Source organism: Ammodytes marinus (genome assembly GCF_949987685.1).
Source record: "Ammodytes marinus genome assembly, chromosome: 16".
Classification (NCBI taxonomy): domain Eukaryota; kingdom Metazoa; phylum Chordata; class Actinopteri; order Uranoscopiformes; family Ammodytidae; genus Ammodytes; species Ammodytes marinus.
In genome coordinates this window covers 281,624-300,457 of record NC_137220.1, presented here as the reverse complement: position 1 = coordinate 300,457, position 18,834 = coordinate 281,624, and the positions used below count along the sequence as shown (strand labels likewise).

Here is an 18,834-nt window from a genome sequence, read left to right as displayed (position 1 = left end):
GTGTATTAATTGTTGATCAAATTATTTGAATGATTAGATGGGGCGTGTTTTGGGCCGCCTGCGAATTCCGTGGAGAATGGCAGCCGGTGTCAGTATGTCACAACCAGACACTGTGGAAACACATCACTTTCAGCACTCTCATTTAAATGTTTGTTTTCCAGCACCTCAAGCATCCTGTTTAGTTAAGAGTTTAACTGTTATTTTGAAAACTGTTTTACTCATTTTTGGAATCCCTTTATTAAAAAATAAATCACTGAAGATTGGAAGAATACTGAGTTTTAAAGTGCGTATATCAAACACCACAGTTAATGCCTTGGATGATGTGACAGATCAACAATAGAAGGAGAGGAGGCGGGGACAGACTGAAAACACACTTCACTTGTTGAACTGGTTTTTGAACTTGACAGTGAAGGTATGAGGGTGTGACAGCGTCCTCAGATCACACTTAGACAGGACTGAGCAGGATGGAATGAGCAGCGTCTTCTCTCTGTTTCCTCCACATGAAGCTGGAAAGTGTCTGTAAGTCGACCTGAAGTCAGCTCAGCAGGTGAGAATCCTCCCACAGAAATCTGTTGATATATATAATGTCTGATCATCAGGATCACTTTGATCACATTGTGCTGTGTCACTGTTTAACTGGACGGTAGAAATGTTTCTTGATGCTGATTGGCTGTTTCTTTATATCTGTTTGAAATTTGCTGTAGAGTTTAAATCCGAGTTAAAGAACAATGCGTTTTTTCCACGGACCTATAAGGAAAGGGTTCCTTCACGTGAACGTAGTGACATCATCACGTTGCCCTTTCAGAGTAAGGGCGCCATCATCATATAATAACACTGAACATAAATTAAATATCTCGTATCCTTCCTGAGAGGGCAAACATGATGATTGTTCTGCATAAAAATGGTTAATTTGCCAAAGTTGATAGTTGGTCTTATCTTTTCAAAAGACTTGTTTATATTTATTTATTATGCCAATCAGCACTGTTAATATTCCAAAAGGCACAAGCTCTTCCTTCCTGTTTTCAGTCTGTGTTTTTAGTTTTTAGGGCACATAATGGCATTTGGGCTTAAAAGCATAACATTTATTTTTTTGTTTGGACCAATTAATGTGAAAATTGACATTTTCCTAATCCTCAAGTAGCCTACTCTTGATAATCTTTCAAGGCACAGACTAGACACACCTCTGATCAGATATTAAAGAGAGTTAATACAAACAAACTAATTTGTACTTATTCTCTCACCCAATGAGAATCGATTAGAGAATCGATAAGGAATCGGATCGATAAGCAGAATCGGAACCGGAATCGGAATCGTTAAATTCTTAACAATTCCCATCCCTACGTATAAGTTGGAAGTTTATCTCCATGTGCTTTGTCCTATTCTGCCTGTGTGTTTTGACACAGTGGGTCAAACATGTGTGTAAGCATTCGTCAAAAACAGTCCAGGCTTGATACAATCAGAGAAGTGAAATTAAAGAGTCGGGACTTTCCAGAGAAAACTGCAGTTTAATTGATAGGTTTTATAGCGCTTTATTGCCGAGGCACTCAGAGACGCTTTACAGGGTTCCTGGCAGTCATACCGGTGGTGGTAAACTACGAGATTAGCCACACCTGCTTCCGTGTTTGATATTAAACTTTAATTGTGGTATAACACCAGGACTGAGCAGGATGGAATGAGCAGCATCTTCTCTGTGTTTCCTCCACATGAAGCTGGAAAGTGTCTGTAAGTCGACCTGAAGTCAGCTCAGCAGGTGAGAATCCTCCCACAGAAACCTGTTGATATATATAATGTCTGATCATCAGGATCACTTTGATCACATTGTGCTGTGTCGCTGTTTAACTGGACGGTAGAAATGTTTCTTGATGCTGATTGGCTGTTTCTTTATATCTGTTTGAAATTTGCTGTAGAGTTTAAATCCGAGTTAAAGAACAATGCGTTTATAAAGTTTCCCATGTAGTATTGTTAGTTTGTTCAGTAGAATCAACAGCAGGTAGTAGTAGTAGTAAATGTTTTTATTTTCGGTCCATGACCACAAGACACAACACAAAGAAGATAAACAACTTTCCTTAAAAGCATCAATGGCCGAAAAAGGGTATAGGACGAAGCCGAGGCTTATTATGCCTACCCTCTTTACATACTGCTATAAAATATACAATGTATCACAAAAATAAAATATAACATAACATAACACAATACAACATAACAAACATAATACAATCAATGCAATATAATACAATTCAACACAATATACTATACTATAATATAATACAATACAATGCAATATAATATACTATAGTATAATACAATATAATATTTGAAAAAAAGCAAAAAAAAAAAAAGCAATAGCCTAAAAATATAAAACAATACAACTTATAGTTTAGTTGTAGTTAAGTTATTATAATGAACTGCACAGTTATAGTTTGATTATACTTATACATTACTATATACTTTCCATACATTCTATTCCATATTACATAGTGCACACTGTTACCATATAAATATATATCAACATTTTACTGGGGACTCCCTCTATATGCAAGTGCAATACATTTCATTGAATTGATTTCCACAGTTAGTTTGATTTTAGTTTGTTAGTATTATTACGTTTAGAGTTATTGATAAAAAAAAGAAGAAGAAGAAAAGAAAAACAACAACAAATAAACAAAAGGAAGCAACAAAAAATTAAAATAAAAATAAAATAAAAGGGATGAATTAAAATTAAAAATATAAGTATATATACACATTTCCTCCATACATAAAAAAAGCATGTACACAGCTGTCAGATTCACAGCAGCAATATTGGTATTGCTCCTAGTATTGATGTCATAGTAATGTTTTATATTTTTCTATTATCTTGGCTTTGAATTTTTTTTTAAATTTTTTAGTAGAGCTGCACGTTTTTAGTTCGTAGTCTAATTGGTTCCATAGGTTGATACCTTTAACGGAAATGCACCTGCTTTTGGTGTTTCTTCTTGCCCTTGTACTTTTAAACATATGTTTGTTTGTTTGTTTATTTATTAGGGACAGTGCATATTCATGAACAGCTGTAACATTTACAGCTGTAAAAATGCCAGATTTTAGCAAAAATGCTAGATTCCATCTGTTGTCCCTGGCAAGCAGAGAAATACAGGTTAAAAAATGAATACATATACAAAGGCACAAATAACACAAGAAAATAAAAGAGTTTAGAGGTGGTCACAGACTTGGTTTTCTTTTATCCACTGTTTGAGGTGTTTTGAAGGTTGAATCATGTTGTGAGTCTCTTATTGTGAGTGGGAGAGTATTCCAATATTTAGTTCCTTTGACTGACAGAACAGTTTGTCCGAATGTAGTTCTCCTCGGGCTGTGAACCTCTTAATTTGTAATGAACCTCTCTAGCCCCAAACAGCTCCTGGATGCAGTGCGGGAGTGCTCTGTGATGTGCCTTGTACATTACAACTGCCGTTCTGAGGACAGCTAGATCTTCTAATTTCAAGGCGTGGAGTTTAATGAAAAGAGGATTTGTTGATGCATAATAGTTAGCATGATTTACAATTTTTATGGCTTTTTTTTGCATTAAGGTTGATTGTAGTCTGAGGTCACGTCATCAGTGAAACCTGCAGGGCATTTCTGAACACCTTGAATCATTCTGGCTGAGCTGCTTTTATCGTGGAAACATAACAAGTATAAAGAAAGGATGTGTCAGATTTAAATGCAGGACCTTCAAGGGCCATTTAATGACTAAATGTTCCATTAAGTCTTATAATAACCACATGGTCAGTTCACCTTCAATAAAATAATGTGTAGTCAACACAAAACCCATTATTTTCAATAATTACATGCTGACTTGGTCATATGAAATTATACTAAATTGGATAACCCCAGGTGGAAAACAGGGCCTTAGTTAAACTGTTCCAGAGACAGACAGAGACAGACAGACAGGCAGACAGACAGACAGACAGACAGACAGACAGACAGACAGACAGACAGACAGACAGGCAGACAGGCAGACAGACAGACAGACAGACAGACAGACAGACAGACAGACAGAATGTGTATCTTAAACTGTCCTCTCTGCAGGTTTGAACATGGCGTTGTTTCCTGGTAGAACTGTGACTGTGACTCTGCTGTCAGCAATGGTCCTGCTGCTGTGAGTAACTATAATGTGTGTGTGTGTGTGTTTGTGTGTGTGTGTGTGTGTGTGCGTGGGTGCTTGTGTGTGTGTGTGTGTGTGGGTGCTTGTGTGTGTGTGTGCGTGTGTGTGTGTGTGTGTGCGTGTGTGTGTGTGCGTGTGTGTGTGTGTGTGTGTGTGGGTGCTTGTGTGTGTGTGTGTGAGTGACTAGAGGTCAGTTATTAATCATTGATTATGTTTGTGTTTGAATTTACAGATTGACGTACAACTACAACACCCAGAACTGCAGGTAACACACACACACACACACACACACACACACACACACACACACACACACACACACACACACACACACACACACACACACACACACACACACACACACACACACACACACACACACACACACACACACACACACACACACACACACACACACACACACACACACACACACACACACACACACACACACACACACGCACACTAAATGTAATTTGAATATACTGATAGACCCACAACAATACAAGGTGCAGTGTGTAGTGTTTGTTTTCATGTGTCAGAACAGAGTTGGTAGAGATGGGATACGATATTCATCAGTGTGTTTTAATTAGTGTAGACTAACCTCTTCTATCTGTGACCTGTTGCACCGCCATGTTTGTACAGTAGCTCAGAACAGACAAACTTCAGTGTGTAGTGGTTACGGCTCATTCGGATTCATTTTGCTATTAGAAATTAATCTTAAAATAACAATACATTAATAATTTACTAAAGTTATAGGGACGCCACCATTAACTTAACCCTCTGAGGCCCGGGGCTATTTTAGCCGTTTTTGCATAGGGGAGAACGGGGTAATCTGAGCCACTTTTTACATTTGCTCCCCTCTAAGCGAGCTAAAATGATTTATCACTCAAATTTACACATGCCCCATTAATTCAGGATGTTTCCTAGAAATGGGCATTAGCAGAATTTATTCAAGACAAAGGGCAGTGAAAATATGATTGTTTTAAACAAAGTTGTCATGTGTCTCACTTTACCCCAGCTGTGGGGTAAACTGATCCACTTACTTTTTCCACTCTGAAACTACCATAACAACACATATTGTAACAGTAAGAATCCTGAAAGCTAGCTAGCCACACATTCCAGAACTAATGTCGGACTAGTAAAAGAATGATGGGGTTTGGTCAATTAAGCAAAGCTAATTTTCTAAACACTTGAAAGTAACTCTGAACAAAATCAAATATAACATATTATAATTCAAAAGGTTTTAATAAGATTCAAATGAAAGATAGAACCAGTTAGATTAGAACACAGTCTGGGGGTCAGAACACAGGACCCTTAGAGCCAGCTAGTGTCTGGGGGTCAAAGCATAGGAAAATCAGAACCAGCGAGAATAGCCTGGGACCCAGAACACAGGAGAAGACCCAACTGGATTATAACATCAGCCTGTCATACTCTACAACTAGGCCTACTCTACATTCCAGCCCTGAAGGTTACAGGGAAAGATGAGAAGATCCAAGGGTTGGCGGTTCGATCCCCGCACTGCCACCTGTGTCATGGTTGTTGTGTCCTTGGGCAAGACACTTCACCCACCTTGCCTCGTGTGAATGTGTATGACTGCTGTGGTGGTCGGAGGGGCCGTAGGCACTGAATGGCAGCCACGCTTCCGTCAGTCGGCCCCAGGGCAGCTGTGGCTACTATGGTAGTTTACCACCACCAGTATGACTGTGTGTGAATGAATGGAACCTGGAACCCTGTAAAGAGCTTTGAGTGCCTTGAAAAGCGCTATATAAATCCAATCCATTATTATCATTATTATTACCATGAGGTCCTCTCTTTCAGGGCCATGGGGAAATGAGAGGGGCTTGAAAACATATATCTCACATGAACACAAATGTTTTCCGTTGCCTAGATACAGGGGGTGGCTCACATTACCCGATGCCTCAGATTCCCCCGTTCTCCCCTACTTTTGAATGATCCTTACTAAACTACATTAAGAAATGTTCATCATGCCAATGTTTAGTATATTTCTGTTCTGCACACCCTCACATATAGGACCTGATAGTTATTTCTTTCTTTTTTACATATTAAATGATCATATTTGACCCAAAATCACACAATAAACGTAACAACAGATTTCCAAAAAATACTATTTTTCCCATGTGTAACACAAACCTTCATAAAGAAGTTTTTTGAAAGCTTCTTTCTTGGGAGTCTGGCAATGAACATTGAAATTAAATTAACCCTATAATTTATGTTGAAAACATAACTACTATACAACTATATACATTTTTTTTTAACTTTTTTTGGTTCATACAATCGCTATAGTATATGTGAACAGGTGACTTTGTCTTAGTCATAGAACCTAGGGGGAACCATGAAAATAAAATAATAACGGTAATAATAATAGTGGCAAATAAAATAGCTTGAAATAAATAAATAAACAAATCTAAATAAATGCATAAAACATTAAATAAAAATAATAGTATTACAGTAAACGTGAATTACAGATAAAACAAAAATTGTCAGTCAAATTTACAGGCGTCTAGTCATCAAAAAGTAATATATACATATATATATATATATATGTATATATATATATATATATATATATGTATATATATATATATATATGTATGTATATATATATATATATATATGTATGTATATATATATATATATATATATATATATATATATATATATATATATATATATATATATATATACATGCACTTACATATTCCCATACATCAGTTGGAGCTCAATTTTTTTTATATGAATTTATAGCTGTCCCCAGACAAATGTGCAACATCAAAACTCTATTCCTGAGATCCTCTGAGATTTGTTTCCCTTTTAGCATGTCTGACCTGTATGGGTTCAGTTTGGTGAGCCTAAACTGACCTGGTTTTATCTTTGTTTTATCTAGTGGCGCCCAATTTCTTCCCTAAAGATCTCTCACTACATTGGTCAATTTCATGACTCAATTTGGCCCATCTGATTGTGTTTACCTGCTCCATTTAAGCAATGCAGCTCAGGGTTCACAAACTTTTGCACATACAACAGTTGTCAAATTATTTGTTTTATCTGTTTAACAATTGATTTCTGGAAAAGAAAATGTTTGAATTGATAAACAAACATCTGTTATTTCATATATAAAATACTAGTATTGATAAAAATTAATTAATAATGGTCAAAATAAATAAAATTCCAAAAGGTTCAAGGGGTTCACAAACTTTCACCCTACACTGTATCATCCATTTCTCCCATTCATTTGAACTATGTACATTTGTACAAGAAGAGTCCAAAAGCTCTTGTCTTCGTTTTCTTGTGCCACTCCTCAAAACCGTTTCTGTCATCAATCAGACAGGGTGCCACATAACAGGCTTCATGTTTCCAGGGAGTTGCCTGGCAGGTATGCATTGTCTGCCTGCAGTGTACACAGGTCACCTTCCATATGACGCCCTATTGGTCTGATCTGCTCTCCTATTGTCCCTGTGTGTGTGTGTGTGTGTGTGTGTGTGTGTGTGTGTGTGTGTGTGTGTGTGTGTGTGTGTGTGTCTGTGAGTGCATGTATGTGTAGATGCAGATTAGCCGGTCTTTCACACCCTCCTCCCTGTGGGGCGAAGAGAGACAAAAGGAACCTTGAAGTTATCTTATGTTATTCTCCGCAGTGTCTGTGCATTATTGATTTAGTGGGTGAATTAACAATGTAGGTTCAAAACTCTCAGTATCTCTCAATCTCCCATCTCACTTTTGTTTGATAGCCTAACCCTAACCCTGACCCTCGTCTCCCGTATAAACGGACCCTTCCCCCGTCACTCTTCCTAGCACAGTGGTTCTCAATTATTTTCTGTCAAAGTTCAGTTTATTAGCTCAATGTGAAACATTTAAACAAGACTGCTCAGTCTGTGTGAATCTCAGGACAGAGAAACAAGAGCAAATGATTCACTGAGGTTTGCATTTCATTCAAAAACATTTTAAACTGTAAACATAGTTAAGGTGGTGTTTTTTTTTAGGGCTGTCAAATTAACGCATTAATTTAAATTAATTAATCACAGAAAAATTAACGCGATTAAAAAAATGAACGCAGATTAATCGCACTTCTATAATGCCCTTTGACCCGGTGCAGAAGAGGTGAGGCGATAGCGGAGCTGCACCTGTAGCTTGCTGACACGGCCCGCACGGGATTAAAGAGTAAAGAAAGAAGCATAGAGAGGGATGTTTTATGGGAAGCTCCGGGCAAATAAGCATGAAGGTAGGAATACGTCTTATGTTATTCTCCGCAGTGTCTGTGCATTATTGATTTAGTGGGTGCCTAATTAACAATAGGTTCAAAACAGTATCTCTCAATCTTCCTCTGTGTCTCACTTTTGTTTGCTAGCTGCGATCATCTCCTTCAAACGGACACCCGCTCCCTCTCACTCTTCCAAGCATATGCCTGTCTTTTTTTCCTCCTTTGTGTGAGAGAGAGACGGTAGCCTATACAGCTGTTTATAAACAGGTATAAAAGTGTTATATAAGTATGCGATTAATCACAGAGCCTGTAATTAATTAGATTAATATTTTGAATCGCTTGACAGCCCTAATTTTTTTATTATTATTATAGGCCAATGGGCCTTCTGTGATGAGATAACCAGCTGAGAACTTCTGCAGCAAAAAAATTCGAAGTTCAGTTTATTAGCTAAATTTGTAACATTTAAACAAGACTGCTCAGTCTGTGTGAATCTCAGGACAGAGAAACACGAGCAAATGATTCACTGAGGTTTGCATTTCATTCAAAACATTTTAAACTGTAAACATAGTTAAGGTGTTGTTTTTTTATTAGTATAGGCCAATAGGCCTTCTGTGATGCGATAACCAATAATTAATTAATGTTATTATTAGTCTACTTGCTTGATTTATTTTTAAATAGCCTACAGAGACACTTGGTAGACACATGCAGACATGTATTTACTGCAAATCGCGGCCTTTCGCGCGGATATGATCATACATAAGCACTCATCGCGCTTGCTAGCACTTAAAAAAAATATTTTTTTTTTGGTCAGTTGGAAATCAAGGCAGCCCGCGCCCCCCCCTGACAACCCCCAAGGGGCGCAGTGAGTTGTCAGGGGGGGTGCGGCCCACCATTTGAGAAGCACTGTCCTAGCATATGCAGCCTGCCTTTTTTCCTCTTTTGTGTGTGTGTGTGTTTTCATATGGAGGCTTCGTCGATGTGACGTCACTTCACGTGCACACTGGATTGTGGGTCAGAATCGCCCAAATATGATGCAGTTTTCAAACACTAACAATCTTGGCTGGATGAAGTAGAACATCCGGGTACTTCTAACCATCCTAAATCTGGCCACAATAATCAGGACATCCTAAATCTTTTTTCTACATACTATATAGTAGAAAGTATGAGATTCGGAACGCAGGGATTGACTGTAATTGTTTCCACAGATCTCATAAACAAATGAAGAACGAGTTGTCCCACCTGGAGTCTCCTGACCAGTGAGTACATCAGACCAGGGCTTTATGAAAGGCTTAAATATTGATTCTTATTTTGGGGCATCTGTGGTGAAGTGTGTAGGGTGGTCGTCCACTGGGTTACTGTCTGTCTGTCTGTCTGTCTGTCTGTCTGTCTGTCTGTCTGTCTGTCTGTCTGTCTGTCTGTCTGTCTGTCTGTCTGGGGCGTCTGTAGCTCAGTGTGTAGCGAGGTCGTCCACTGGGTTACAGGGTCAGTGGTTGGATCCCCCGTCTCCCCGCCACATGTCCAAGTGTCCCTGGGCAAAGAGACACTGAACCTTATATGTCTCCAGATAGTTAGCTTGCACCCTGCGTGGTAGCTGCTGCTGCTATCAGTGTATGAATGTGTGTGAATGGTAACGTGGGAATGGGAACAGGTCTCCCTTGATAAAGAGTCTCCGGTCTCAATGGGATTCACCTGTATAACCCTAACCCTATAGATGAATGGTCTCAATGGGATTTACCTGTATGAATAAACGTTCATACAAATTCCACATCTTACCAAGTGAAGTCAATTGTTCCATGTTGACTTATTACAAGTGAAATACACCTTGAATTGTGTATCTTTTTTTACCTATTTTTCAAGAGTTTTTAAACAGTACAGACAGACAGACAGACAGACAGACAGACAGACAGACAGGTGGTAGATCATGATGAGATATTCACTGATTTCTGACGGAAATAGATTTTGAAACAAGTATTCTCTTGAGAAGCAGCTTTTAGAATCTCTGGAAAGACTTTTCTGTTTCCATTCTAACCTGTAATTTTAATTTAATTTAAATGTTCTACTTCTATTCATTCGCTTTTAAATGTATTATTTGTATTATGTATTTTAATCTTGCCCCTGTAAAGCACTTTGAATGTCCTTGTGTCTGAATTGTTCTATATAAATAAACTTGCCTTGCCTTGAATCACTGAATACACCTTTAGGAGCAAGGCATTTAATAATAGCATATAGACACTCTTCAAGAGACGGTGTTTGTTAACGCATAGTCTGTCTGTCTGTCTGTCTCTCTCCCTGCCTGTCTGTGTGACTGTGTGTTTGTCTGTCTGTCTCTCTCCCTGTCTGTCTGTGTGACTGTGTGTTTCAGTCTGCAGTATAAACAGCCAAGCATCACCAAGGGGTGAGTATCACTGCTCTACTGTATTTGACTTCAAATGTTAATACTGAGTAACGTGATTATTATTCATCCACACTACGGGAACTGAAGAAATAGTGCTTGAACTGTCATTAAGTCAGTGTGTCTGTGTAATCCTAGCCGTACTGAAGTTGTGTCGGTCTGTCTGTCTGTCTCTCCCCCTGACTGTCTGTCTGTCTCTCTCTCTCCCTGTCCGTCTGTCTCTCCCACTGTCTGTCTGTCTCTCTGTCTGTCTGTCTCTCTCCCTGCCTGCCTGTCTTTCTGTCTCTCCCTGTCTCTCTCCCTGTCCCACTGCCTGTCTGTCTCTCTCTCTACCTGTCTATCTGTCTGTCCCCCTGTCTGTCTCTCTCTCCCTGTCTGTCTCTCTCACTGTCTGTCTGTCTCTCCCCCTGTCTGTCTGTCTGTCCCCCTGTCTGTCTGTCTAGCCGTACTGATGTCGTCTCCCAGTCTCCCTGTCCCCCTGTCTGTCTGTCTAGCCGTACTGATGTCATCTCCCTGTCTCTCTCCCTGCCTGTGTGTCTGTTTAGCCGCACTGATGTTGTCTCCCTGTCTCTCTCCCTGCCTGTCTGTCTGTCTAGCCGTACTGATGTCGTCTCCCTGCCTGTCTGTCTGTCCCCCTGCCTGTCTGTCTGTCTAGCCGTACTGATGTTGTCTCCCTGCCTGTCTGTCTGTCCCCCTGCCTGTCTGTCTGTCTAGCCGTACTGATGTCGTCTCCCTGTCTCCCTGGCTGGCCCCGGTGGTGTGGGAGGGAACCTTTGAGCCTCTGCTGCTGGACAGCGTCTTCAAACTACAGAACATCAGTGTGTCAGCCACTGTGTTCGCTGTGGGCAAGTAAGAAGAAAGACTCACTCACTCACTCACTCACTCACTCGCTCACTCCTTCAATCTCCGTGGGGAGGAGCCTGGTCAAAAGAATGCTCCAGCCAATCAGGGCCTGCGTTCTGACCTAATGTTCATCCCTTAACCAATCAGGGGCTGCCTTCCACTAACAGACAGAAAGTGGGGAGGGTCTGACTGGAGGCTAGATTGATGACTACATGAACCAATCAGGGGCTGCCTTCCACTAACAGACAGACAGTGGGGAGGGTCCGGTCTGACTGGAGGCTAGATTGATGACTACATGAACCAATCAGGGGCTGCCTTCCAATCAGAGTTGGACGTGAAGGGCTTTTAGTATGAGTAGAACATTAGTAGGGCTTTTAGTATGAGTAGGAGGTTAGCATGAGTAGGATGTTGGTAGGGCTTTTAGTATGAGTAGGACGTTAGTAGGGCTTTTAGTATGAGTAGGACGCTAGTAGGACGTTAGTATGAGTAGGACGTTAGTAGGGCTTTTAGTATGAGTAGGACGTTAGTAGGCTGTTTAGTATGAGTAGGACGCTAGTAGGACGTTAGTAGGACGTTAGTATGAGTAGGACGCTAGTAGGACGTTAGTAGGGCTTTTAGTATGAGTAGGACGTTAGTAGGCTGTTTAGTATGAGTAGGACGCTAGTAGGACGTTAGTAGGGCTTTTAGTATGAGTAGGACGTTAGTAGGGCTTTTAGTATGAGTGGGACGTTAGTAAGACGTTAGTATGAGTAGGACGTTAGTAGGGCTTTTAGTATGAGTGGGACGTTAGTAGAACGTTAGTAGGGCTTTTAGTATGAGTAGGACGTTAGTAGGACGTTAGTAGGGCTTTTAGTATGAGTAGGACGTTAGTAAGACGTTAGTAGGGCTTTTAGTATGAGTAGGACGCTAGTAGGACGTTAGTAGGCTTTCCCAACACAGCTAATGATTGTGGCTTGACCTCTGACCTCTGAACAGATACACCATGTTCCTGAAGGACTTCCTGGAGACAGCAGAGCAGCACTTCTTCGTTGGTTTCAGCGTTCACATGTACGTCTTCACCGACCGGCCGGAGGACGTGCCCTCAGTCAAGATGGCCCCCGGCAGACAGGTACACGCTCTCCATCCAGCTGTAAACTGCTAACCAGGTCCCTGGTCCTTGGTTAGCTTCCTAACCTCTTCCAAGCTTCTTCCCAACGGACTGGGAGCTCCAACAGAAGCACGAGCTTGGTGGATTGGGACAGGAGAACAATGTCTGGTCTCAAGGTGGTGGTCACTTTGTAGGAACTTCAGTTGTTGCTCAAGGTCTTCAAACAGCTGCCAGTCCCTTGCAGAGGCAAGGACACCTGCATGTGTTTCTCACTCACTCACTCACTCACTCACTCACTCACTCACTCACTCACTCACTCACTCACTCACTCACTCACAATAATTAATGTCATGTCAGTTCTTCTCACCTATCCGTGTCTCCCCAGCTGACGGTGCGTGCGGTGCCCAGTTCAGACCGTTGGCAGCAGATCTCAGCGCGTAGGATGGAGTTCATCCAGACGCTGGTGGAGGAGAAGCTCCAGGAACATGACTTCATCTTCTGCCTGGACGTGGACTCTAAGTTCCACGGTCGCTGGGGAACGGAGTCACTGGGAGGACTGGTGGCTGTGGTGCACCCAGGTCAGTACACAACAGCCTCATCTCATATTAACACATTGCGGGCGTTTCAGACGGAACGCGTTTGTCGCCCCTGGCAATGTATTCTCAATGGAGAGGCGAGCGGGCAGAGAGAAGGCGCGGCATTCTGTCAGGCGGCACGACAAGCGGGCGCACTCCCGTGGAACTGCCGCTCCCGTGAACTTCGAACGCTTGCGATCTCATATCAACGCGTTATTCGGCAATAACAGGCAGAAGTGAAATGACTGACAGTACAATCCTCTGGTTGGTTACAGCCTTCTTCCATTGTATACATCAGAAAATACTGCTCCTTCTGTAATCCTTCTTTGGACAAACACTTCAATACAGTAGACAGTCAGGCTGGGATGGGTAGGGGTGGGGTGGGTAGATATTAGCTCATTATTTGATAGACAAAATGACCCTTTTTTGCGTCAAAATATTGTGTGAAATGTCAAATGTGAGGGGGGGCTGTAACCACTGTGCCCCTTTTTCATCATGTTTTTATCACATGTTTCTGTGTGTCTGCAGGTTACTACAGAGACGACCGGAGCAAGTTCCCGTACGAGCGCAGACCAGAGTCCAGAGCGTACATCGGGCCGGGGGAGGGAGACTTCTACTACTGTGGGGGAGCCTTCGGAGGGACACTGAGGGAAGGTATATATCTGTCTGTCTGTCTGTCTGTCTGTCTGTCTGTCTGTCTGTCTGTCTGTCTGTCTGTCTGTCTGTCTGTCTGTCTGTCTGTCTGTTTCTGACTCTCTGGACTGGTAGTATGTCCTAGAGTTCTCTAGGACATACTACCAGTCACCATGAGGTCTCTGGTTCCTCCCAGTCACCATGATGTATCTGGTTCCTCCCAGTAACCATGGGATCTCTGGTTCCTCCTCCCAGTAGCCATGAGGTCTCTGGTTCCTCCCAGTAACCATGAGGTCTCTGGTTCCTCCTCCCAGTAACCATGAGGTCTCTGGTTCCTCCTCCCAGTAACCATGAGGTCTCTGGTTCCTCCTCCCAGTAACCATGAGGTCTCTGGTTCCTCCTCCCAGTAACCATGAGGTCGCTGGTTCCTCCCAGTAACCATGAGGTCTCTGGTTCCTCCTCCCAGTAACCATGAGGTCTCTGGTTCCTCCCAGAAACCATGAGGTATCTGGTTCCTTCCAGTAACCATGAGGTCTCTGGTTCCTCCCAGTAACTATGAGGTCTCTGGTTCCTCCTCCCTGTAACCATGAGGTCTCTGGTTCCTCCCAGTAACAATGAGGTCTCTGGTTCCTCCTCCCAGTAACCATGAGGTCTCTGGTTCCTCCCAGTAACCATTAGGTCTCTGGTTGGATCCCTGGCACTGGAAAGTGGTGGCTGCTATTACATATATGGTGCCCACCATCTCTACCATTGTGTCCTTGAGCAAGACACTTAACCCCAAACTATGGCTGACCCTGTGTGAGGACCCCCTCTGGAGTGTGTCTGTCTGTCTGTCTGTCTGTCTGTCTGTCTGTGTGTCTGTACCATGGCTGACCCTGTGTGAGGACCCCCTCTGGAGTGTGTCTGTCTGTCTGTCTGTCTGTCTGTCTGTATGTCTGTACTATGGCTGACCCTATGTGAGGACCCCCTCTGGAGTGTGTCTGTCTGTCTGTCTGTCTGTCTGTCTGTACTATGGCTGACCCTGTGTTAAGGAAAGATGAATTTCAATGTAACCATTGACTAATAAAGTAATAAAGAAACCTAACTTAACTTTTCTAACCTCTATATAACTTTGTGAATTTAATAGTTTTTTTTACAATTAAAGAAAGAAATCTGTGATTAAAACAATGTCACCTGCAGAATTAGTTTATTTTTAAATATTTCCTTTGTACGTATGTATATATAGACCAGTCTGGATTGTTCTTCAATCTTCATCTCTACATTACTTCATGGAAATGCTCTAAATGACAATATTTTTGGGGGAATTTGGTAGAAATGTTGTCAGTAGTTTATAGAATAAAACCAAAATGTTCATTCTACTCAAACAGATGCCTATAGATAGTAAAACGAGAGACGCTGGACATTTGGAGTGGTCTCTGAATGTTTCCAGAGCTGTATGTTTTATTTGGGTTACCGATGTTATTCTTGTTGTTTTTATTGTGCTTATAAATCAAATCAAATCTTTTTTAACATCAGTTCAGCGTTTGGCCAAAACCTGCCGATCCAACTTTGAGGCCGACGCAGAGGAGAAGGTGGAGGCGGCTTGGCAAGAAGAGAGTCACCTGAACAGGTGTGTGTGTGTGTGTGTGTTTGTGTGTGTGTGTGTCTGTCTTTGTGTCTGTGTCTTTGTGTGTGTCTGTCTTTGTGTGTGTGTCTGTCTTTGTGTCTGTGTCTTTGTGTCTGTGTCTTTGTGTGTGTCTGTCTTTGTGTCTGTGTCTTTGTGTGTGTCTGTCTTTGTGTCTGTGTCTTTGTGTCTTTGTCTTTGTGTCTGTGTCTCCCATAGAAAGTGATTAATGTAATGCGATCTAGTGGAAGAGAATGAGAGAACCGGACCCTCCCCACTGTCTGTCTGTTAGTGGAAGGCAGCCCCTGATTGGTTAAAATGTATTTTGACAACAAGCGTTCTCCAGAATCACTGACTCTACCTTTAACTGTGGTTGTATTGTCTGATGTCTGTTCTCTGTGTGTGTGTGTGTGTGTGTGTGTGTGTGTGTGTGTGTGTGTGTGTGTGTGTGTGTGTGTGTGTGTGTGTGTGTGTGTGTGTGTGTGTGTGTGTGTGTGTGTGTGTGTGTGTGTGTGTGTGTGCAGGTACATGTGGGTGAATAAGCCCAGTAAGGTGCTGTCTCCTGAATACTTGTGGCAAGACTTCAAAGAGAAAAACCCCGAGATTCACATCGTCAGATTCTCTGGAGTCGCAAAGAACTACGCCGCCATCCGCCCCAATGTCTGACCAACCAAACCAGGCCAGGCTAAAGCAGGCCAGGCTAAACCAGGCTAAACCAGGATAAAGCAGGCCTAACCAGGCCTAACCAGAATTGTTGGGGAACTATGGCTGTGTTCGAAACGGCCTACTAACGTTCTAAAGTTCCTTCAGACACTTTAAAGTAATCATGAACTAAACTTATAGTTAAAGTTCTTCTCAGGGATTTCTGTTCAGGGCCGAGTGAATAAAAAAAATACCAAAATGCATTCAGTGTGAATTCATTGACCTTAGTATCATTTTGTCCAAACAATTTCATGGTTTATTTAAGAATGATAAAGGAACAAATCACTGTTTTATTTAATGAAAAGTAAAAATAATGCTTGGTCTAAAACACACACGCACATGCAAGCACACACACACACACACACACACACACACACACACACACACACACACAGGGCATAATGGTGAAGTGGTGGGTGTGTGTTGTCCTTTGAGATTAAGCTCTGACAGTGTGTGTGGGGAGACACATTAGGAATGGTTGAGGAAGAAGGAAGAAACGTGTCCTGGAATAGTTAATACAACATTAATGCTGAAACTGGATCAGTAATAATAATAATAATAATAATAATAATAATAATGGATTGGATTTATCTAGCGCTTTTCAAGGCACTCAAAGCTCTTTACAGGGTTCCAGGTTCCATTCATTCACACACAGTCATACCGGTGGTGTTAAACTACGATAGTAGCCACAGCTGCCCTGGGGCAGACTGACGGAAGCGTGGCTGCCATTCCGCGCCAATGGCCCCTCAGACCACCACCTCAAACATACAGCAGTCATACACATTCACACCAGGCAAGGTGGGTGAAGTGTCTTGCCCAAGGACACAACAACCATGACACAGGTGGCCGGGCGGGGATCGAACCTCCAACCCTTCAACCATTGGCCGACCCGCTCTACCACCTGAGACACAGTCGCCCCAGGGGGATCAGGGGGAAGTTCATGAAACCTGACCAGACCAACTCTGTCCAACTGGCTGCATCCTGCCAGGAGGATCTGTCTGTCTGTCTGTCTGTCTGTCTGTCTGTCTGACAGTCAGTGCGTTTCCATGCAGACTCATAATCGGGTAACTAAACGAATAAGACCTCAACAGGACTTTTAAACTGCATGTAAACACCTTCATCCGATCTACTTCGGACACAAATCGGCACAATAACGGACAAGAGAAGTCGGATAAGAACACCTAGATAACTTGTTCATTGTCGGCTTTCTCTCTGCATGTATACAGGGATCGGACATCGCGTATCGGACTTCTCGTTCTGTGCTTGTGTGCCTGCGCGTCATAGACATTATAATGTCTATGCTGCGCGTGATAGGGTTATTGACGGAAGGGAACCGGACGTGGCTCTAAAACCACTTGTTGAAAGCATGGTTGAAAGGGCTACAGCGCCACCTAGCATAGTGGAGACAGCCATGCATCGGACATTTATCCGATTTCTGAAAGGCCATGTATACTCAGACAAGTGACACGGTCCGTTCGAGTGTCTCGTTCGATATATGTGATAATCCAATCTAGTTGTGCCATGGAAACGCACTCAGTGTCTGTATCTGGTTTAGATTCACTGCTCTCATATTCGCTGGCATATCCAGTTCTCTCATGTACTGCAAATCCTCCATTGCCACATTCCCGCACTAGAGCATATGATATGATTTGACATGGAGCCTATGCACCGGCTCTGCATAAGGCCTGTTTGCTGCGGTGTAGGAGAACTCGGTCGTACGCGTGTTCTGTTGTGCCAATAATTAATGTCCGATCAAAATCAAATCAAATCAGTTGTATTTGTATAGCCCAAAATCACAAATAGACATTTGCCTCAGTGGGCTTTACATTCCATACAATATGATACAATATGACACCCTGCCCTTACACCCTTAGCTCGGCTGAGAAAAAACTCCTAGTAAAAAACTTTACCGGGATTAAAACATTTGAAGAAATCTCAGGGAGTCGACAAAGTAAGGGATCCCTCTCCCAGGACGGACATACTGCAATAGATGTCATAAGTAGAGAAAATCACAAAGGAATTTGATCATTGACCAGATGTTTACATGATAACATCATGGACCATCATGTTGATGGTCCATTCTCAGATGTTGCCAGAGGGGGCAGTGGCGCAAAAAGTGGGTATGCACTATATGCGGCGCAGAGGGGCGCCAAAGCGATCGGGGGAAAATTATTTGGAGTCGGCATTTTTCTGTATTTAACAGCGTTTGTGTAAATAATATGATCAATAACAGAAGCACGTCAGTGATAAGGCGCCCCCCGCTCCTTCGCCTCCTCCTCCCCACACTATAGCGCTCCAGTGTGCGCCCCCTCGAGCACGCGCTGGAGCGCGAGAGCTTTCATTTGAATCGTGTTGTCATCTGATGACAGGGACCTACAGATGGAGAGGCAGAAAAGAAAGCTCTCGGGGGCACAAAACAGAAAACGGGAAGATAGATAAGGAGAAAAATTGCGTGTTTTATATGGCCGATTGTATTGATTAATGCACACTGATTATCGGCCGCGACTCGCGGATTGTCACTGCAGATCTACGTGTCAGTGTCACCTCAAGTTTTTGACTATATCTGTTTCCACAGTTTTTGAATGGTAGTGTAGTGATTAGCCTATAGCAGGTCAGCGCCCAAACAACACACTCACCTGTTTCCCACT

General features: G+C 42.3%; 2 protein-coding genes across 2 annotated transcripts in view; both read left to right on the top strand.

Moving 5' to 3' along the window:
• The first annotated feature begins 455 nt into the window (after positions 1-455).
• LOC307263292 (globoside alpha-1,3-N-acetylgalactosaminyltransferase 1-like) overlaps positions 456-18,834 on the top strand; it is a 37,766-nt gene continuing 19,387 nt past the window's right edge. The window contains exons 1-2 of the mRNA XM_080044419.1: positions 456-547; positions 1,657-1,750. The gene's annotated coding sequence lies outside the window, so the exon portion shown is untranslated. The remainder of the gene's footprint in view (positions 548-1,656; positions 1,751-18,834) is intronic.
• LOC307262929 (globoside alpha-1,3-N-acetylgalactosaminyltransferase 1-like) lies at positions 4,068-16,379 on the top strand (the record flags this gene model as incomplete). The annotated part of the gene is made up of 9 exons (XM_080043952.1): positions 4,068-4,129; positions 4,368-4,400; positions 11,458-11,592; positions 12,562-12,694; positions 12,770-12,919; positions 13,059-13,251; positions 13,777-13,902; positions 15,397-15,490; positions 16,009-16,379. 9 exons carry the CDS (start codon positions 4,068-4,070, stop codon positions 16,148-16,150), a joined length of 1,068 nt encoding a protein of 355 aa, XP_079900078.1. The 3' UTR covers positions 16,151-16,379.